Genomic DNA, 20,000 nt, shown 5'->3' with positions numbered 1-20,000 from the left:
TCTCAGTCCGAATAGCTTTTGCTGCTGTAGGCTCCCATTAAAAACAATGTGAGGATGTGAGGATTCCTCACCCTTGTGACGTCATCGTCTGCGACTTCCGGTAAAGGTGAGGCTTTTTTATTAGCGACCAAGAGTTGCGAACTTTATCGTGGATGTTCTCTACTAAATCCTTTCATCAAAAATATGGCAATATCGCGAAATGATCAAGTATGACACATAGAATGGACCTGCTATCCCCGTTTAAATAAGAAAATCTCATTTCAGTAGGCCTTTAAAAGGACACAGAACGATACTTAGCTTTTTAGCAACAGCAAGCAGTCAATTTAGTTACTTTTTTTAAAGATGGTATGGTATTGAAAGCCTACTAATAACTTTCTTCATCTTCATTCTCTCTCCTTGCAATGACTCATTCGATTAAAAAAGATTAATCAGATGACTTGATTTGTTCTAGCACCTCTGGAAATATCTGGTGTGTGTGTGTGTGTGTGTGTGTGTGTGTGTGTGTGTGTGTGTGTGTGTGTGTGTGTGTGTGTGTGTGTGTGTGTGTGTGTGTGTGTGTGTGTGTGTGTGTGTGTGCGTGTGTAAGTTGGGTGCGTGCACAGTATTAATAGGAGCGTGGCGGCGCTGGCGTCTGTGTCCTGTTTACGCCGCTTTTGGCAGGTGTAATAAAAAGTGATGCGTGCAAAGGGACGTGTGGCGAGATGACTAATTAAGTTACATTCAGGCGTCGTGCGACTTTTGATGAGGGCTGTTTGTACAGATGCTCACGGCGGTGTGGTACACCTCTACGCTTTGTATTTATCACAAACTTCACAATCGAGTGCTAAGTGGGTCCAGTAGTCACCGTTTCCACTGCAAAGAGTCAGTGTTAAAAAACAAGAAAAAAATTTACAAAAATGAGGAGTATTTTATTTGAACTAAGCAAAATGATCTGCCAGTAGGAGAACATTTGGCTTGTCAAGACTTTTCAGAACAAGTCAAATTAGCTAACCTCAATTAACCCAAAAATACCTTAAAATAAGTACATTTTCAAAAATAACAAGTGCAATTTTCTTAGTAGAAAAATAATGTTGAAAAATATTCTTAAATCAAGTAAATGCTGGTGCCAATATCTTGACATAATGATATACGCTGGGCATCATTAATTTTTTTTTATGCTTGAAGAAACTGTTACTTTGTAAAAATACTTTTATACTTGTGAGTGTTAATGACACAGCTTTGGATCAGTAAATATTCTAGTTTCAAGCATGTTTTACTAGATATAGGTCATAAAATCTCATTAACAAGCTGTGGTTCTCAACCTTTTTTCAGTGATAGATCCCCTGTGAACATTTTTTCAATTCAAGTACCCTCTAATCAGAGCAAAGCATTTTTGGTTGAAAAAAAAAAGAGATGAAGTAAAATACAGCACTATGTCATCAGTTTCTGATTTATTAAATTGTATAACATTGCAAAATATTGCTCATTTTTAGTGGTCTTTCTTGAACTATTTGGAAAAAAAGATATAAAAATAACTACAAACTTGTTGAAAAATAAAGAAGTGATTCAATTATAAATAAAGATTTCTACACATAGAAGTAATCATCAACTTAAAGTGCCCTCTTTGGGGATTGTAATAGAGATCCATCTGGATTCATCAACTTAATTCTAAACACTTCTTCGCAAAAAAATAAATCTTTAACATCAATATTTATGGAACATGCCCACAAAAAATCTAGCTGTCAACAGTGAATATTGCATTATTGCATTTCTTTTCACAGTTTATGAACTTACATGCATATTTTGTTGAACTATTATTCAGTAAATACATTTATAAAATATTTTTGAATTTTTTTATTTTTACAATATATTTAAAACATCTCACGTACCCCTTGGCATACCTTCAAGTACCCCGAGGGTTACGCGTACCCCCAATCTGAGAACCACTGCTGTAGTATATTACTGAGATAATTTAGGACCAAAACATTTAAAACAAGTAAAACACTCTAACATAAAATCTGCTTAGTGAGAAGAATTATCTTATCAGACAGAAAATAAGCAAATATCACCTTTTATTAGAAATATTTAATCTTACTTAAATTTCAGTTTTTGCAGTGTAGGTACTGTACTTTCAAGCTAAATATTGAACTGAAACGGTACAGTTTCCTGGTACCTGGGAATCAACACTGGTACTCGACGATACCATTTTCCGGTACATTTATGTGGTAATATGGTAATACATTTTAATTTGTTTAATAAAAAAATCTCAGTTTTAATAGTGAGCAGATTACTGTGCTGTCCAAATCTTGTTTTCTCTCACTTCGGAGTCTCATTTGCAAGTAGGCATATTTTTATTTTGTCCTAGGTTTGTCAGGAAGTAGTCTTTGCCATTAAGTCTAACCCGTCTTGTTTTTTTTTTGAGTCCTGCAAAGTGTTTATACTTTGAGTGTTGTACTTATTACACATCACCTATTGGAGTGTACCGTGCATCTTTGTTGTATTATTTATTACCAAATTAGGAGCTGCTAATCAGTAGCATGTATATAGCATATCCAATCAGCATCGAGGTAGTGCATTTTGAAATACACAATGAAGAGGAAGGAAACCAAAGGGCCATTATCTATCCACCAATTAACACAACACACAACAAGAAAAAGGAGCCCCAAAGATGCCATCAAAGTTGAGCTCGGTCCCCTTTTCAATCAATCAATCAATCAATCAATCAATCAATCAATCAATTTATGTAGCCCTAAATCACAAGTGTCTCAAAGGGTATCGTGAGATTTTGAGCCAAAACATCCTTCCATCAGTGAGAGCTTTGAATGGTTGACCAAATACTTATTTTCCACCATAATTTACAAATAAATTATTTAAAATTCCTTCAATGTGAATTCCATGATTTTTTTTCCACATTCTGTCTCTCACAGTTGAAGTGTACCAATGATGAAAATTACAGACCTCTGTCATCATTTTAAGTGGGAGAACTTGCACAATCGGTGGCTGACTAAATACTTTTTTGCCCCACTGTAGATGACACATCAGAATCCATCGTTCGCAATAGATCATTAGTCATTTTTGCGAGGGCTGTCTCCCTAGAGTGATTTGCCCTGAAACGGGATTGAAAGGGTTCACAGAGATTGTTAGACGCTAAGTGTTCATTTAGCTGCCGTGCAACATTTTTTTTTTTAAACCGCCAAGTAATCGAATCCAATTTCTGCCATCCTTGTTGCTGCTGAAGTGTCCTTGGGCAAAGAAACTTTGCCCACCTGCTCCCAGTGCCACTCAAAAAGCGCTACATAAATATAATTCACTTCACATTGGATTAGGAAACTGTCTATCATGCCGAGATGATCTTGGTCGTCCTTTGTGTTGCCAGGTATTTAGACAATAATAGCTGTGTTGACTCATTTCTTTGTACAGGCTGTACATTGACTATTGTATTTTCCAGGCTATGGAGCGCACTTGTATTTTAGCCGCGCCCACCAAATTTTTAAGTAAATAAAAAAGTTAAAATATATTAGCCGCACCAGACTATAAGCTGCAGACATATATCGGTACAGAAGATGATATAATCTTTATTTACTTAGCTAAATTGTTTCCAAACGGTGCCTGTCACACGGCAGTAAAACAGCTGATCAAACAAAACAGAAGTCATTGTCATGGACCCAGTAGCTGCGGAAGCTATCTTTCCAACCAGCTAAACAGAATCTACGAAATTGAAACAATACAAAAAGAATGCCACTGTATGTTAATAACACTCACAAATATTTGTTAATGCTAATAGCGCCAGCTTGATTACACTAGGATAGCACGTACACGTATGCATGAAAACACTCTTACAGACATCGCACATCGCGAATTGGTTTAGTTATATTGTAAAACCTACAACATTGCTTGGAGTGATGATTTCGAGCAGAAATGCTATGGACGAATACTTCCGGTTCAAGACATGCCTGCATATGTTGTATTATTCTTTTATTTTTCCATATTTAACGTATTGTGTTGAAATTTGGGGAAATGTTTATAAAACAAACATAGACCCAATAATAAAACTTCAAAAAGGGTCATTAGAATATTACAAAAAGCCTGCTACTATGAACATACCAATCCATTATTTATGAGTTCAAATGTATTACAATTTTTCAGACATTGTGTTTTTAAAAACAATGGAAATTATGTTTCGAGTAAAGAACAACAGCCTTCCAGCTTGTATTCTCAGGCTATTTCATTTAAGAGGAGAAAACTATCATTTACGGGGGATATCAATTTTTGAAATAAGTAAGGCGAGAACGAATATAAAATACAAATGTATTACAGTTTTAGGAGTTAAATGGTGGAACAAGCTCAGTGATGAGCTGAAGACATGCACTTCTTTGGTAAGGTTTAAGAAAACTTTGAAAGGTGAAATAATTGAAAATTATAAAATATAGTAACAATTATTTTCATCCCTTTGATTTTTGATTTTTTTTTTAACGTTGATGTTCCAGGCAATCTAATCTTCTGTGACGGTATAGGATAGACAAATATAAACGTTGGCTTCAGCCTATTCCTTTTTTGGTCATTCTTTTTCTTTTCTTTCGTGTGTAAATGTGCATTATTGTATACATATAACATGTACTGTAAAACTGATCACACAAAATGGTTGATTGATTTGATTGATTATATGACCGAAATAAACTTATTTCATTCATTCAAGGGACGAAAGCACATTCCGTGAGCGAACTTGTCCAAAAGATGGCACCATAGCACAAACAATAGCACAACTTTTCTGTTTCTCAGTTGGTGTACTATGAAAACTATTTGTTGAATACAAAACATTACGGCCGTTAGCAAAGACGAACCCCTTAGATTAGCTGCACCGTTTTAAAAGCCACAGAGTTCAAAGCATGGGGGAAATAGTAGCGGCTTATAGTCCAGAAAATAAAATACTCCAAATGATGTCCTCGTTTTCTATAGTGCTGTCTCGTGATTATATACTGCAAGAATATAATATTTTCTCGGGTGAGAGAGGTTTAGTCACTTTTGGGAGATTCGCCACTCAATTAATGATTTATGCTGTAATTTATGGAGCTGATCCCTCCTACGCACTCTGCACTCATCAGGATTTACACTAACTGATCTTCCTTCTGCAAACTGAAACTAAGCTGAAGTGAAATCATTATCATTACCCAAAGGTACAGGAGAAAGCTGCCCAAATGTGCTACGGCATGGATCGGTTCTTTGGGCATCTTTTTGTCCTGAGTAATAAGGTAATGCAAAGTGCTGGTTGGCTGACGTGTTTGCTGCTGTGATTACAGGTGGAAAACCCACAAATGGAGAAAGTGCCAGCTGGTCCCTTGGTTCCTCAGGCAGGACCGGCCTGGCGCTCAGGAGGCCTGTGGACCGGGGCTTCAAACACGAGGTACACAAACCTTTTTTTCCTGCAAAAAACACAAAAAACCAAAACACACACCTCATCCTCACCATGCTTCCTGTGACAAAAACTTGCCAAAAGCTCTTGTGTTGTATACACGTCTTTTTGCCTCATCCCTCCCTTAAAGCAAGAGTGAACATTGCACTGCCGACGCGTTAAGTCCGAAAGAGAAAAAGATACAGTAAAGTTGTCCGATAAAATTGGACTGCCGATAATATCGGCCGATAAATGCTTTAAAATTTAGTATCGGAAATTATTGGTATCTGTTTCAAAATTATCTGTATCAAAAAGTAAAATTTTTGACTTTTTTGAAAATACAGCTGTCTACACGGACGTAGGGAGAAGCACAGAGCACCAATAAACCTTAAAGGCACTGCCTTTGCGTGCCGGCCCATTCACATAATACCTGCAGCTTTTCACAAACACAAGTGAATGCAAGTCATACTTGGTCAACAACCATACAGGTCACACTGAGGGTGGCTATATAAACAACTTTAAGACTGTTACAAATATGCGTCACACTGTGAACCCACACCAAACAAGAATGACAAACACATTTCGGGAGAACATCCGCACCGTAACACAACATAAACACAACAGAACAAATACCCAGAATTCTTTGCAACACTAACTCTTCCGGGACGCTACAAAATACACCCGCCACTACCCTCAACCCTGCCTATTTCAACCTTCTCATGCTCTCTCAGGGAGAGCATGTCCCAAATTCCATGCTGCTGATTTGAGGCATGTTAAAAATAATGCACTTTGTGACTTCAATAGTAAATATGGCAGTGCCATGTTGGCAATTTTTTCCATTACTTGAGTTTATTTTAATTTGGAAAACTTTGTTACATTGTTTAATGCATCCAGCGGGGCAGCACAACAAAATTAGGCATAGTAATGTGTCAATTCCACAACTGTATATCGGTATCGGTTAATATCGGAATCAGTAAATAAGAGTTGGACAATATCGTAATATCGGATATCGGCAAAAAAGCTAAGTTATCAGACATCTCTAAGATGCAGTATTATCTGCTCACAGATGCTACCTGGTGGTTGTTTGAGCACACAGCAGCTCGTCCTAGATAGTCCAGTTCCTGAACGCTTCTGTCACATGCAGGATTCTCACATGACTTACCTACTGTTTGTTGTTGTTGTTTCTTACCGTATTTCCTTGAATTGCCGCCAGGGCGCTAATTAATTTCAAACCTCTTCTCACTCCGGCGCTTACCAAAGGCATGCGGTAAAGGCAAGCATGTGCTAATTATTTTAAAACCTATTCTCACTCCGGCGCTTACCAAAGGCATGCGGTAAATTTAGGCCAGTGCTTAAAAATTTGAGTGTGATGTAAAGATACATCATGAAAAACACATTTAATAAAAAAAAACTTTATCATGGTCTTACCTTTACTTATAAATGAAGTCCATGCGGAGCTCCTTCTGATCAAAAGCATCGATAACTTGTTTATAGAAGTCTTCCTTATCGTTCTTCAGTTGTAAAAGTCTCTCCGTCTCGATGGAGATTTTCTTTTATTACCTCCTGCTTCAATTGAAAGTCCAGTTTAGAAAACTGTTTTATTTTAGATATGTAATCCTCCATGTTAAAAGTGCAAGCGAGAGGAAAAAATAAACAATCGCTGCTCACTCTTGCTGCTTGTTGTCACTTCTTCTGCAGCCGAGTTTTCGCAAGAAGGATCACTAGCGCCTTCTACCACCAGGAGGCGGGAGTCATTTAATGACTCATATTTGACACACGCAGCTACGGTATATTAATAAAACATAGCTGCTTACTGTTCTTTTTAGCATATTCAATAGCTTGGACCTTAAATCCTACTGAATAGCTATTAATCTTCTTCCCTTTATGCAGTTTCAAATTATTGAAATCAGCCTCCTCCGTTTTGAAAACGATGACAGGTGAAGTGTCACTCGTGACGTGACGAGTTTGACCCGGCGGAAATTCTAGGCGTATGCTAATTATTTTGCAAAACGAGTTCGACCCAGCGGAAATTGTAGACATGCGTTCAATCAATCAATCAATCAATGTTTATTTATATAGCCCTAAATCACAAATGTCTCAAAGGACTGTACAAACCATTACGACTACAACATCCTCGGAAGAACCCACAAAAGGGCAAGGAAAACTCACACCCAGTGGGCAGGGAGAATTCACACCCAGTGGGACGCCAGTGACAATGCTGACTATGAGAAACCTTGGAGAGGACCTCAAATGTGGGCAACCCCCCCCCTCTAGGGAACCGAAAGCAATGGATGTCGAGCGGGTCTAACATGATACTGTGAAAGTTCAATCCATAGTGGCTCCATCACAGCCGCGAGAGTTCAGTTCAAAGCGGATCCAACACAGCAGCGAGAGTCCCGTCCACAGGAAACCATCCCAAGCGGAGGCGGATCAGCAGCGTAGAGATGTCCCCAACCGATACACAGGCGAGCGGTCCATCCTGGGTCCCGATGAGCGGTCCATCCTCGGTCTCGACTCTGGACAGCCAGTACTTCATCCATGGTCATCTGACCGGACCCCCTCCACAAGGTAGGGGGAGACATAGGAGAAAAAGAAAAGAAGCGGCAGATCAAATGGTCGAAAAAAGAGGTATATTTAAAGGCTAGAGTATACAAATGAGTTTTAAGGTGAGACTTAAATGCTTCTACTGAGGTAGCATCTCGAACTGTTACCGGGAGGGCATTCCAGAGTACTGGAGCCCGAACGGAAAACGCTCTATAGCCCGCAGACGTTTTTTGGGTTTTAGGAATCACTAATAAGCCGGAGTCTTTTGAACGCAGATTTGGTACAATACAATCGGCAACATAGGATGGAGCTAGACCGTGTAGTATTTTATACGTAAGTAGTAAAACCTTAAAGTCACATCTTAAGTGCACAGGAAGCCAGTGCAGGTGAGCCAGTACAGGCGTAATATGATCAAACTTTCTTGTTCTTGTCAAAAGTCTAGCAGCCGCATTTTGTACCAACTGTAATCTTTTAATGCTAGACATGGGGAGACCCGAAAATAATACGTTACAGTAATCGAGACGAGACGTAACAAACGCCTGGATAAGGATCTCAGCGTCGTTAGTGGACAAAATGGAGCGAATTTTAGCGATATTACGGAGATGAAAGAAGGCCGTTTTAGTAACGCTTTTAATGTGTGACTCAAAGGAGAGAGTTGGGTCGAAGATAATACCCAGATTTTTTACCGAGTCACCTTGTTTTATTAATTGGTTGTCAAATGTTAAAGTTGTATTATTAAATAGAGGCCGGTGTCTAGCAGGACCGATAATCAGCATTTCCGTTTTTTTGGCGTTAAGTTGCAAAAAAATATACCTTAATAAAAATAATATTTTGCGAAACGAGTTTGACCTGGTAGTAATTGTAGGCAGGCGCATACTATATACCCGGCGGCAATTCAAGGAAATACGGTATTTTCATTTCGTAAATAAACATGCTCACGCCTCATCGGATGCCACTGGAGACCCACTTGACAGTTTCTCCTCACCCCGGGCCCCCATCATGCATTTTTAACCGATATCTGGGTGGAGATGCAGCACATCTCAGGCCTCACCTGGAAGCTAAATTTCCACTTGCTTACACGCAATAGACTAGGTTGGGGGGGGGGGGGGGGGGGGGGGTTCCATGTCTTCGCGGGCGGCTTTAATAAAAATCCAATTTCAGAGGTCGCGCCGAATGATCAATTTCATTACGTTCCTTATTCTATAGCGCGCCGTTATTAGCACGTATATTTCATCTTCTTCCTTGCCAGCTTTCATTAGTGTGAGAAGAATCCATTCATTGCGAAAATGGACGCCTCAGACTTTTGCGCAGATTTCTGAGTCCTTTCGTAGCGCCATTGAAATTGGCTGCAGCCGGGTGGCCATGTCATTCGTGCGGGACAAAAACGCAGCGTTTTGTTTTATGAAAAGCTCTATTCAGCGGCTAAAAGCTGACCTTGCACACCGATGGGAGGGGAGACGTCCACAGAGGGACAATATTGATCTCTCAGTGAAGGCTCGGCACACAGCGGAACATCAGACTACATCAGTAATAATCAACGTTATTAAAGGCGCACCAGGCCTGGCCGCGCGGAGCAAGCCTGGCTCTCGAGGCCTTTTTTTGAATTGAGAACCATCTTTTTTCATTAACTTTTAAGTCAACCTCTGGAGCTCATGTGAGGAGTGCAGGATGTCCGAGGGTCTCTGAGGGACTCGAGCTTCTTCTACTTCTCTGAAGCCTTACAAATTCCCTCCACCCTCGCAGTTGAACCAGCCAGCGCTGCGTGGGCTCAAAAGGCACCAGTCCAGATTTCAGCTGCCTGCATGACTCTCTTTCATCCTAACAAAACCAATTTTTAAGGGAGCCTTTTCTTAGAAACAATAATAACACAAACTAGAGCAGGGGTCACCAACGCGGTGCCCGCGGGCACCAGGTCGCCCGTAAGGACCAGATGAGTCGCCCGCTGGCCTGTTCTAAAAATAGCTCAAATAGCGGCACTTACCAGTGAGCTGCCTCTATTTTTTAAATTGTATTTATTTACTAGCAAGCTGGTCTCACTTTGCTAGACATTACTAATTCTAAGAGAGACAAAACTCAAATAGAATTTGAAAATCCAAGAAAATATTTTAAAGACTTGGTCTTCACTTGTTTAAATAAATTCATTTGTTTTTACTTTGCTGCTTATAACTTCCAGAAAGACAATTTTAGAGAAAAAATACAATCTTAAAAATGATTTTAGGATTTTTAAACACATACCTTTTTACCTTTTAAATTCCTTCCTCTTCTTTCCTGACAATTTAAATCAATGTTCAAGTAAATTGTTTTTTTTTTATTGTAAAGAATAATAAATACATTTTAATTTAATTCTTTATTTTAGCTTCTGTTTTTTTCGACAAAGAATATTTGTGAAATATTTCTTCAAACTTATTAGGATTAAAATTCAAAAACAATATTCTGGAAAATCTAGAAAATCTGTAAAATCAAATTTAAATCTTATTTCAAAGTCCTTAGAATTTCTTTTAAAATTTTTGTTCTGGAAAATCTAGAAGAAATAATAATTTGTGTTTGTTAGAAATATAGCTTGGTCCAATTTGTTATATTTTCTAAATAGAGGTTGGGAGAGTGGCCGTGTCAGCAACCTGAGGGTTCCTGGTTCAATCCTCACCTTCTACCAACCTCGTCACGCCTGTTGTGTCCTTGAGCAAGACACTTCACCCTTGCTCCTGATGGTTCGTGGTTAGGGCCTTGCATGGCAGCTTCCCGCCATCAGTGTGTGAATGTGTGTGTGTATGGGTGAATGTGGAAATAGTGTCAAAGCGCTTTGAGTACCTTGAAGGTAGAAAAGCGCTATACAAGTATAACCCATTTACCATTTAACAAAGTGCAGATTGGATTTTAACCTATTTTTAAATAAATGTCATCAAAATTCTAAAATTAATCTTAATCAGGAAAAATGACTAATGATGTTCCATAAATTATTTTTTAATTGTTTCAAAAAGATTCCAATTAGCTAGTTTTTCTCTTTTTTTTTCGGTTGAATTTTGAATTTTAAAGAGTTGAAATTGAAAATAAACTATGTTTCAAAATTTAATTTTCATTTTTTTCGTGTTTTCTCCTCTTTTAAACCGTTCATTAAGTGTTTTTTTCATCATTTATTCTCTACAAAAAACCTTCCGTAAAAGGAAAAAAAAATGTAAGACTGAATGACAGACAGAAATACCCATTTTTATATATGTATATGTATATATATATATATATATATATATATATATATATATATATATATATATATATATATATTATATATATATATATATGTATATATATATATATATATATGTATATACATATATATATATATATATATATATATATGTATATATATATATATATATATATATATATGTATATATATATATATATATATATATATATATATATATATATCTATGTATATGTATATATATATATATATGTATATGTATATATATATATATATATGTATATATATATATATATATGTATATAGATTTATTTATTAAAGGTAAATTGAGCAAATTGGCTATTTCTGGCAATTTACTTAAGTGTGTATCAAACTGGTAGCCCTTCGCATTAATCAGTACTCAAGAAGTAGCTCTTGGTTTCAAAAAGGTTGGTGACCCCTGAACTAGAGTGTGAATGCCCTATGTGCACAAGCCGCTGAACCGTCGATACGTGAGAGTGGAACTGTAATGCTTTGAATGTCAAGTGTGAGTTGAGTGTAGGATGTTGGAATGGTTTGAATCGGTTGAGAAATGTGGGATATGGAGAAGTTTGTATATTGCCCATGCATTTTCAATGGGAAGAAAATTCCTGGTAATTGTGGGTAATCAGGGAATTTTCGGAACTGGGAAACATGCTGGCTTGAATGTCCAGGTTAAGCAGAGTGCAATTTGGAATATTGGCCATGCATTTTCAATGGGAGGAAAATCCTGGTAATTGTGGGTAATCAGGGAATTTTCGGAACCGGGAAACATGCTGGCTTCAATGTCCAGGTTAAGCGGAGTTTGAGGAATAGTTGAAATCTGATGATAACTGTCGGATATGCAGTAGATTGTACACACCCAGTTTCCATATGAGTTGGGAAATTGTGTTAGATGTAAATATAAACGGAATACAATGATTTGCAAATCCTTTTCAACTCATATTCAATTGAATGCACTACAAAGACAATATATTTGATGTTCTAACTCATAAACTTTATTTTCTTTTTTTTTGCAAATAATTAACTTAGAATTTCATAGCTGCAACACGTGCCAAAGTAGTTGGGAAAAGGCATGTTCACCACCTTTTCTTTTAACAACACTCAATAAACGTTTGGGAACTGAGGAAACTAATTGTTGAAGCTTTAAAAGTGGAATTCTTTCCCATTCTTGTTTTATGTAGAGCTTCAGTCGTTCAACAGTCCGGTCTGGACTGCAGGCGGGCCAGGGAAGTACCTGCATTCTTTTTTTTACGAAGCCACGCTGTTGTAACACATGCTGAATGTGGCTTGGCATTGTCTTGTTGAAATAAGCAGGGTCATCCATGAAAAAGACGGCCCTTAGATGGCAGCATATGTTGTTCCAAAACCTGTATGTACCTTTCAGCATTAATGGTGCCTTCACAGATGTGTAAGTTACCCATGCCTTGGGCACTAATGCACCCCCATCACAGATGCTGGCTTTTGAACTTTGCATCGATAACAGTCTGGATGGTTCGCTTCCCCTTTGGTCCGGATGACACGATGTCGAATATTTCCAGAAAAAATATGAAATGTGGACTCGTCAGACCACAGAACACTTTTCCACTTTGCATCAGTCCATCTTAGATGATCTCGGGCCCAGAGAAGCCGGCGGCCTTACTGGATGTTTTTGATAAATGGCTATCGCTTTGCATAGTAGAGCTTTAACTTGCACTTACAGATGTAGCGACGAACTGTGTTTAGTGACAGTGGTTTTATGAAGTGTTCCTGAGCCCATGTGGTGATATCCTTTAGAAATTGATGTTGGTTTTTGATAAAGTGCCGTCTAAGGGATTGAAGGTCACGGTCATTCAATGTTGGTTTCCAGCCATGCCGCTTACGTGGAGTGATTTCTCCAGATTCGCTGAACCTTTTGATGATATTATGGACCGTAGATGTTGAAATCCCTAAATTTCTTGCAATTGCACTTTGAGAAACGTTGTTCTTAAACTGTTTGACTATTTGCTCATGCAGCTGTGACCAAAGGGGTGTACCTCGCCCCATCTTTTCTTGTGAATGACTGAGCATCTTTTGGGAAGCTGTTTTTATACCCAATCATGGCACCCACCTGTTCCCAATTGGCCTGCACACCTGTGGGATGTTCCAAATTAATGTTTGATGAGCATTCCTCAAATTTATCAGTATTTATTGCCACCTTTCCCAACTTCTTTTTCACGTGTTGCTGGCATCAAATTCTAAAATTAATGATTTGCACAATTTTTTTTTTTTTTTTTATCAGTTTGAACAACAAATATGTTGTCTTTGTAGCATATTCAACTGAATATGGGTTGAAAATTATTTGCAAATCATTGTATTCCGCTTATATTTACATCCAACACAATTTCCCAACTCATATGGAAACAGGGTTTGTATAATTAATTGTCAACGGGGAGAACATTCCAAAAAAACTGGGATTTTTGGGAAAGATAAAACCTGTTTTGCATTCAATATGTGAGAAGAATAGTATGGGTGGATGTTTGAATGGTCAGAATCGGGTTTAAAAAAATTGGCTCAACATTTTGAGAATTTAGGGCATTGTAGAACTATGAATGCGTCCATTCATTTGAATGGGAATTTCCTGGATATTTTCAGGAAAACCAGGAATCTTTGAAAATGTTGATGATAGCACAATTGTCCTGGACAATATAAATGGGTTGGTGTTGGATTTTTTGGAATTGGTTTTTAATGTTGTAAAACTGTGTAGAATAAATATTACATTTCAACATTTCTGTCAACGAAGATTTGCTTCAGTCTGCAACACATATCCAATTTGATAGTAGGCTGTTATAGCTAATATGGACACTTACATCATGTGTTGCCTTCATTATAACATATACTTACGGCTTTTCTTTTTTGACGGCTACAGACAGATTAGTTAGGGACTGAATGTCCCTTTGGGACAGAGGACCCTATTGAATTTTTAGCGGTTTTATTCTTTTTCTTTATTATTATTCCGCAGCTTTGAGCTGTAATTTGACCACCTTAACATGCAAAACTCACCTAATTCGACACACACATCAGGACTGGTAAACATTGCAATTTAATCAAAAAACCTAACCCCAAAACTAAAAATTGAGCTTTAGCGCCACCTAGGAAGAAAACAAAGACAAAACTGCCTGTAACTTCCAGTAGGAATGTCGTAGAGACATGAAACAAAAACCTCTATTTAGATCTCACTTAGACCTACATTTCATATATTGACAATTTCCAGCAAGAATCAACAGGAAGTTTGCAATTCCCCATTCAAAACAAAAGTTTTGTAAAAACCTGTCACCTTTTTTCAAACATTATCTCCTCTGACCGCGTTTGTCGTGTTGGCTTCAAACTACCACAGGAGAGAGATTGAACCCTTCTGATTAAAAGTTGATGAAAGAGTTGTAATTACTCTTACAGTTTTGATTTTATCAGCATCAAAGAACCGCTGCGCTGAAAATCATTTCAAAGATGGCCCCCGTGCGCAGAAACAGTGAGGGAGATGGTTTAAAAAAAAAAAATCTGTACCGTCTGCTGCTGGTGCGCACGCACCAACATTCGTGAGGGAGGGACTGTGAAGGTCTATACCAGGATGACTGCCAGGTGCCGTAGCTATGCCGGTATGTTTAAAAGTTGTTGTTTGCCTGCATATCGTAAAAACAGCCGTCCAACATGTTACAACTTATTGTAAACTTATAGGTGCCGACCATCAGGGCTGAGTTGCGACGAGAGAGTGTGTCGATGTTAAGATATTACGCCGAGTTGGTAAGTCTATCTGTTTGCTGATAGTAGCTACTAATCGTACGCATGTATTTTCATTGGGCGGTTAGCATCGAGTTTTAATTCCGTTTCCTCCTATGTTTCTGCTCCGATTGAATTTCTTTGTATGTCGTCTTTATTTTGGGTACTTACATATGGTGCCTGACTGCTGTGGCGTTTTAAGGCCATCTGCACTTTCTATGCGCCGAGTTGGTAGGTCTATCGGTTTGCTAATAGTAGCTACTAGCCGTACCCATGTATTTTCATTCCAACTTATATCTGTCAGTAGACACGTTATAGAAGATAAAAACTACAACATTTATAATAGTAAGTAGTTTTAACTTATTTCTGTCAGTAGACATGTTATGGAAGGTAGAAACTACAACATAATACAAAGTAGTGTGTAGTTCTAACTCTGGGGTGACCAAACTTTTTCCACTGAGGGCCGCACACAGAAATATTAAGGTATGCAGGGGCCATTGTCATATTTTTCATTTTCAAACCATAACAAAATATATGGATTATTTTTTTTACCTTTAGGGCTCCCGGGGGCCATAAAGGGTTTAAGTCACTGAAATGTTTAAAACAAGTCATATTATTATTATTTTTTTATATATATAATTATTTAACGCTTACAGTAAATCTGAAATATGCAGTTTTTCCCCCACTGCCCAAAACATTCAGAAAGCAATGTTTGATGTGAAGTAATTACAGCCTTAATAATATTAATAATGCAGGACACCATTGATTTTAATTCATTAATCTTTTTGAGTAATCTCAGTGAAAAGATAAATAAAATCTCATTAATTATATTTGGGATCGAAAAGGTGCCCCACTCATAAAGTGATACATTTTTATTAGTTTGTTTTTTTAATTAAGTTACAGGATCAACTTCAGATATACAGTATCTGTCGATTTTACGTTTGAACTTTTATTTTGTTAGTTTTTTATGCTCTTATGTCAAAGAAAACAATGTTTTGTATGGCAACCACACAATCAATGCAATATTTTCCACATTAAACATTTTAAAGTGAAATATTTGAAATAATTGGAGCCTTGAATAGGTCAATAGGTCATTATTAGTGTTAGATAGATTTTTTTATTGTTTTTTGGCGCAATGGCAAAAAAAATAAAAAATTAAGATAGACAAAAGAAAAAAAAAAGCCAAATTTTCTAGTTAGATTGCACCTCATTGCACTTTTTTTTTAAGTTTTTTTTTTCATTTTTACAATAGCCTTTCCAGAAAGTGCAATGGAAAAACTATTTTAAAAAAACAGCCTGCATAACAGTTTTGTGTCAACATTGCAACTTTTTCTCGTTAGATTTCACCTCATTCCACTTTTTTAAATGTTTTTTTATTTATTTTTGAAGTAGCATTTCCAGAATGTGTGGCAGACCGGTAAGCAATTAGCTGCGGGCCGCAAATGGCCCCCGCGCCGCTTTTTGGACAACCCTGTTCTGACTTATATCTGTCAGTAGACACATTATGGAAGGTAAAAACTACAACATTTATGATACAAAGTAGTGTATAGTTCTAACTTATATCTGTCATTAGCTACGGGCCACAAATGGCCCCCGGTCAGCACTTTGGACAACACTGCTTCATAGGACATATGGCGGTGTGCCAAAGCACTCTGTTGACACCTTATGGTCGTATAAATTACTGCAGCCTCTGCAGGAAAGCTTGACCCAGACGGAATTAACAGTTCTTGAACATGTTTTTATTTCGTGTAATGCAATGTGTTTTATTTAACAAAAATATTAGTCCACTATTACAATAAAAAAAAGACCAATTCAAAATAATTGAACATCTGACAGCATCCATATAAGGCATGGGTGTCCAAAGTTTTTCCACTCAGGGCCGTAAATTGAAAAATTTTGATATTTTTCATTTTCAAACCATAAGAAAATATATGATTTTTTTAATTTTTTTTTTACCTTTGGGGGTCCCGGGGACCATAAAGGATCTCAGTCCTTAAAATGTTAAAAATAAGTAAAATTATTATTATTTTTTTTATTATTTAACGCTTACAGTACATCTCTATATCAACTTGAGGTTGATATGAAGTAAGGAAGAAAAAAAAGGGTTTTATGCCATTTTTTTCAAGGATAACTTTGTTTTTATAGTAAAACAGAAATATGCAGTATTTAGTAATGACAACCATAAAAGATCAATCATGCAGGACACCATTGATTTTAGTTCACTATTATTTTTTTGAGTAATCACAGTGTAAAGATAAATAAAATCCCACTAAATAGCTTTGGGATCCAAAAGGTGCCCCACTCATAAAGTGATACATTTTAATTATATATATTTTTTAACTTTCAACACTTAAGTTACGAGATCAACTTCAGATGTATCTGTCGATTTTTTAATGGTCTTTTGTAAATAAAACTTTGATGTTTTTATATGGCAACCACAAAATATATGCAATATTTTTTGCACATAAAACATTATAAAGTAAAGGTTTTGAAGTAATTGGAGCCTTGAAAATAATTGATAATATAATTGATTTTTTTGTTTTTTATTTTGTTTGTTTGAGCAATGGAAAAACTATTTTAAAAAAACAGCCTGCATAACAGTTTTGTGTCAACATTGCAACTTTTTCTCGTTAGATTTCACCTCATTCCACTTTTTTAAATGTTTTTTTATTTATTTTTGAAGTAGCATTTCCAGAATGTGTGGCAGACCGGTAAGCAATTAGCTGCGGGCCGCAAATGGCCCCCGCGCCGCTTTTTGGACAACCCTGTTCTGACTTATATCTGTCAGTAGACACATTATGGAAGGTAAAAACTACAACATTTATGATACAAAGTAGTGTATAGTTCTAACTTATATCTGTCAGTAGACACGTTGCGGAAGGTAAAGACTACAACATTTCTAATAAAATGTAGTGTACAGTTCTAACATATCTGTCAGTAGACACGTTATGGAAGGTAAAAACTACAATATAATACAAAGTAGTGTGTTGTTCTAATATATATCTTGGAAGCCCAGACTTCCCTCTCCTCAGCCACTTCCATATATTCTTGGTCCCGTCCATCGCTGCATGCAGCTTTAATTTTTTTATGTTTTTGGTCCAGTATGGCTCTTTCAACATTTTGGGTTGCTGACCCTTGGCTTAGGATTACAAAGTTATTAACTTTCCAAGCACCTCCCGTGACCCCAAAAGGGACAAACGGTAGGAAATGGATGGATGGATGGATTACAGTACAATGGTAAACATTCATTCATTCATCATCTTCCGCTTATCCAAGGTCGGGGCGCGGGGGCAACAGCCTAAGCAGGGAAACCCAGACTTCCCTTTCCCCAGCCACTTCGTCTAGCTCTTGCCGGGGGATCCCGAGGCGTTCCCAGGCCAGCCGGGAGACATAGTCTTCCCAACGTGTCCTGGGTCTTCCCCGTGGCCCCCTACCGGTTGGACGTGCCCTAAACACCTCCCTAGGGAGGCGTTCGGGTGGCATCCTGACCAGATGCCCGAACCACCTCATCTGGCTCCTCTCGATGTGGAGGAGCAGCGGCTTTACTTTGAGTCCCTCCCGGATGGCAGAGCTTCTCACCCTATCTCTAAGGGAGAGCCCCGCCACACGGCGGAGGAAACTCATTTCGGCCGCTTGTACCCGTGATCTTATCCTTTCGGTCATGACCCAAAGCTCATGACCAAAGGTGAGGATGGGAACGTAGATCTACCGGTAAATTGAGAGCTTTGCCTTCCGGCTCAGCTCCTTCTTCACCACAACGGATCGGTACAACGTCCGCATTACTGAAGACGCCGCACAGATCCGCCTGTCGATCTCACGATCCACTCTTCCCTCACTCGTGAACAAGACTCCTAGGTACTTGAAATCCTCCACTTGGGGCAGGGTCTCCTCCCCAACCCGGAGATGGCACTCCACCCTTCTCCGGGCGAGAACCATGGACTCGGACTTGGAGGTGCTGATTCTCATTCCGGTCGCTTCACACTCGGCTGCGAACCGATCCAGCGAGAGCTGAAGATCCCGGTCAGATGAAGCCATCAGGACCACATCATCTGCAAAAAGCAGAGACCTAATCCTGCGGTTACCAAACCGGAACCCCCCAACGCCTTGACTGCGCCTAGAAATTCTGTCCATAAAAGTTATGAACAGAATCGGTGACAAAGGACAGCCTTGGCGGAGTCCAACCCTCACTGGAAATGTGTTCGACTTACTGCCGGCAATGCGGACCAAGCTCTGGCACTGATCGTACAGGGAACGGACCGCCACAATAAGACAGTCCGATACCCCATACTCTCTGAGCACTCCCCACAGGACTTCCCGAGGGACACGGTCGAATGCCTTCTCCAAGTCCACAAAGCACATGTAGACTGGTTGGGCAAACTCCCATGCACCCTCAAGAACCCTGCCGAGAGTATAGAGCTGGTCCACAGTTCCACGACCAGGACGAAAACCACACTGTTCCTCCTGAATCCGAGGTTCGACTATCCGACGTAGCCTCCTCTCCAGTACACCTGAATAAACCTTACCGGGAAGGCTGAGGAGTGTGATCCCACGATAGTTGGAACACACCGGTCCCCCTTCTTAAAGAGAGGAACCACCACCCCGGTCTGCCAATCCAGAGGTACCGCCCCCGATGTCCACGCGATACTGCAAAGTCTTGTCAACCAAGACAGCCCCACAGCATCCAGAGCCTTAAGGAACTCCGGGCGGATCTCGTCCACCCCTGGGGCCTTGCCACAGAGGAGCTTTTTAACTACCTCAGCGACCTCAGCCCCAGAAATAGGAGAGTCCACCACAGATTCCCCAGGCACTGCTTCCTCAAAGGAAGACGTGTTGATGGGATTGAGGAGGTCTTCGAAGTATTCCTTCCACCTATCCACAACATCCGCAGTCGAGGTCAGCAGAACACCATCCGCACCATACACGGTGTTGATAGTGCACTGCTTCCCCTTCCTGAGGCGGCGGACGGTGGTCCAGAATCGCTTTGAAGCCGTCCGGAAGTCGTTTTCCATGGCTTCCCCGAACTCTTCCCATGTCCGAGTTTTTGCCTCCACGACCGCTGAAGCTGCACACCGCTTGGCCTGTCGGTACCTGTCCACTGCCTCCGGAGTCCTATGAGCCAAAAGGACCCGATAG

General features: G+C 38.9%; 1 protein-coding gene across 1 annotated transcript in view; it reads left to right on the top strand.

Annotated features, from left to right (window-relative positions):
* The window catches only part of thsd7ab (thrombospondin, type I, domain containing 7Ab), a 351,090-nt gene that overhangs the window by 163,086 nt on the left and 168,004 nt on the right, over positions 1-20,000 (top strand). Inside the window, exon 14 of the mRNA XM_061916619.1 lies at positions 5,277-5,380. Coding sequence (XP_061772603.1) covers positions 5,277-5,380 — 104 coding nt within the window. The remainder of the gene's footprint in view (positions 1-5,276; positions 5,381-20,000) is intronic.

The sequence above is a fragment of the Nerophis ophidion genome, linkage group LG11 (genome assembly GCF_033978795.1).
Source record: "Nerophis ophidion isolate RoL-2023_Sa linkage group LG11, RoL_Noph_v1.0, whole genome shotgun sequence".
Classification (NCBI taxonomy): Eukaryota; Metazoa; Chordata; class Actinopteri; order Syngnathiformes; family Syngnathidae; genus Nerophis; species Nerophis ophidion.
This window is presented reverse-complemented; position numbering and strand designations above follow the sequence as displayed.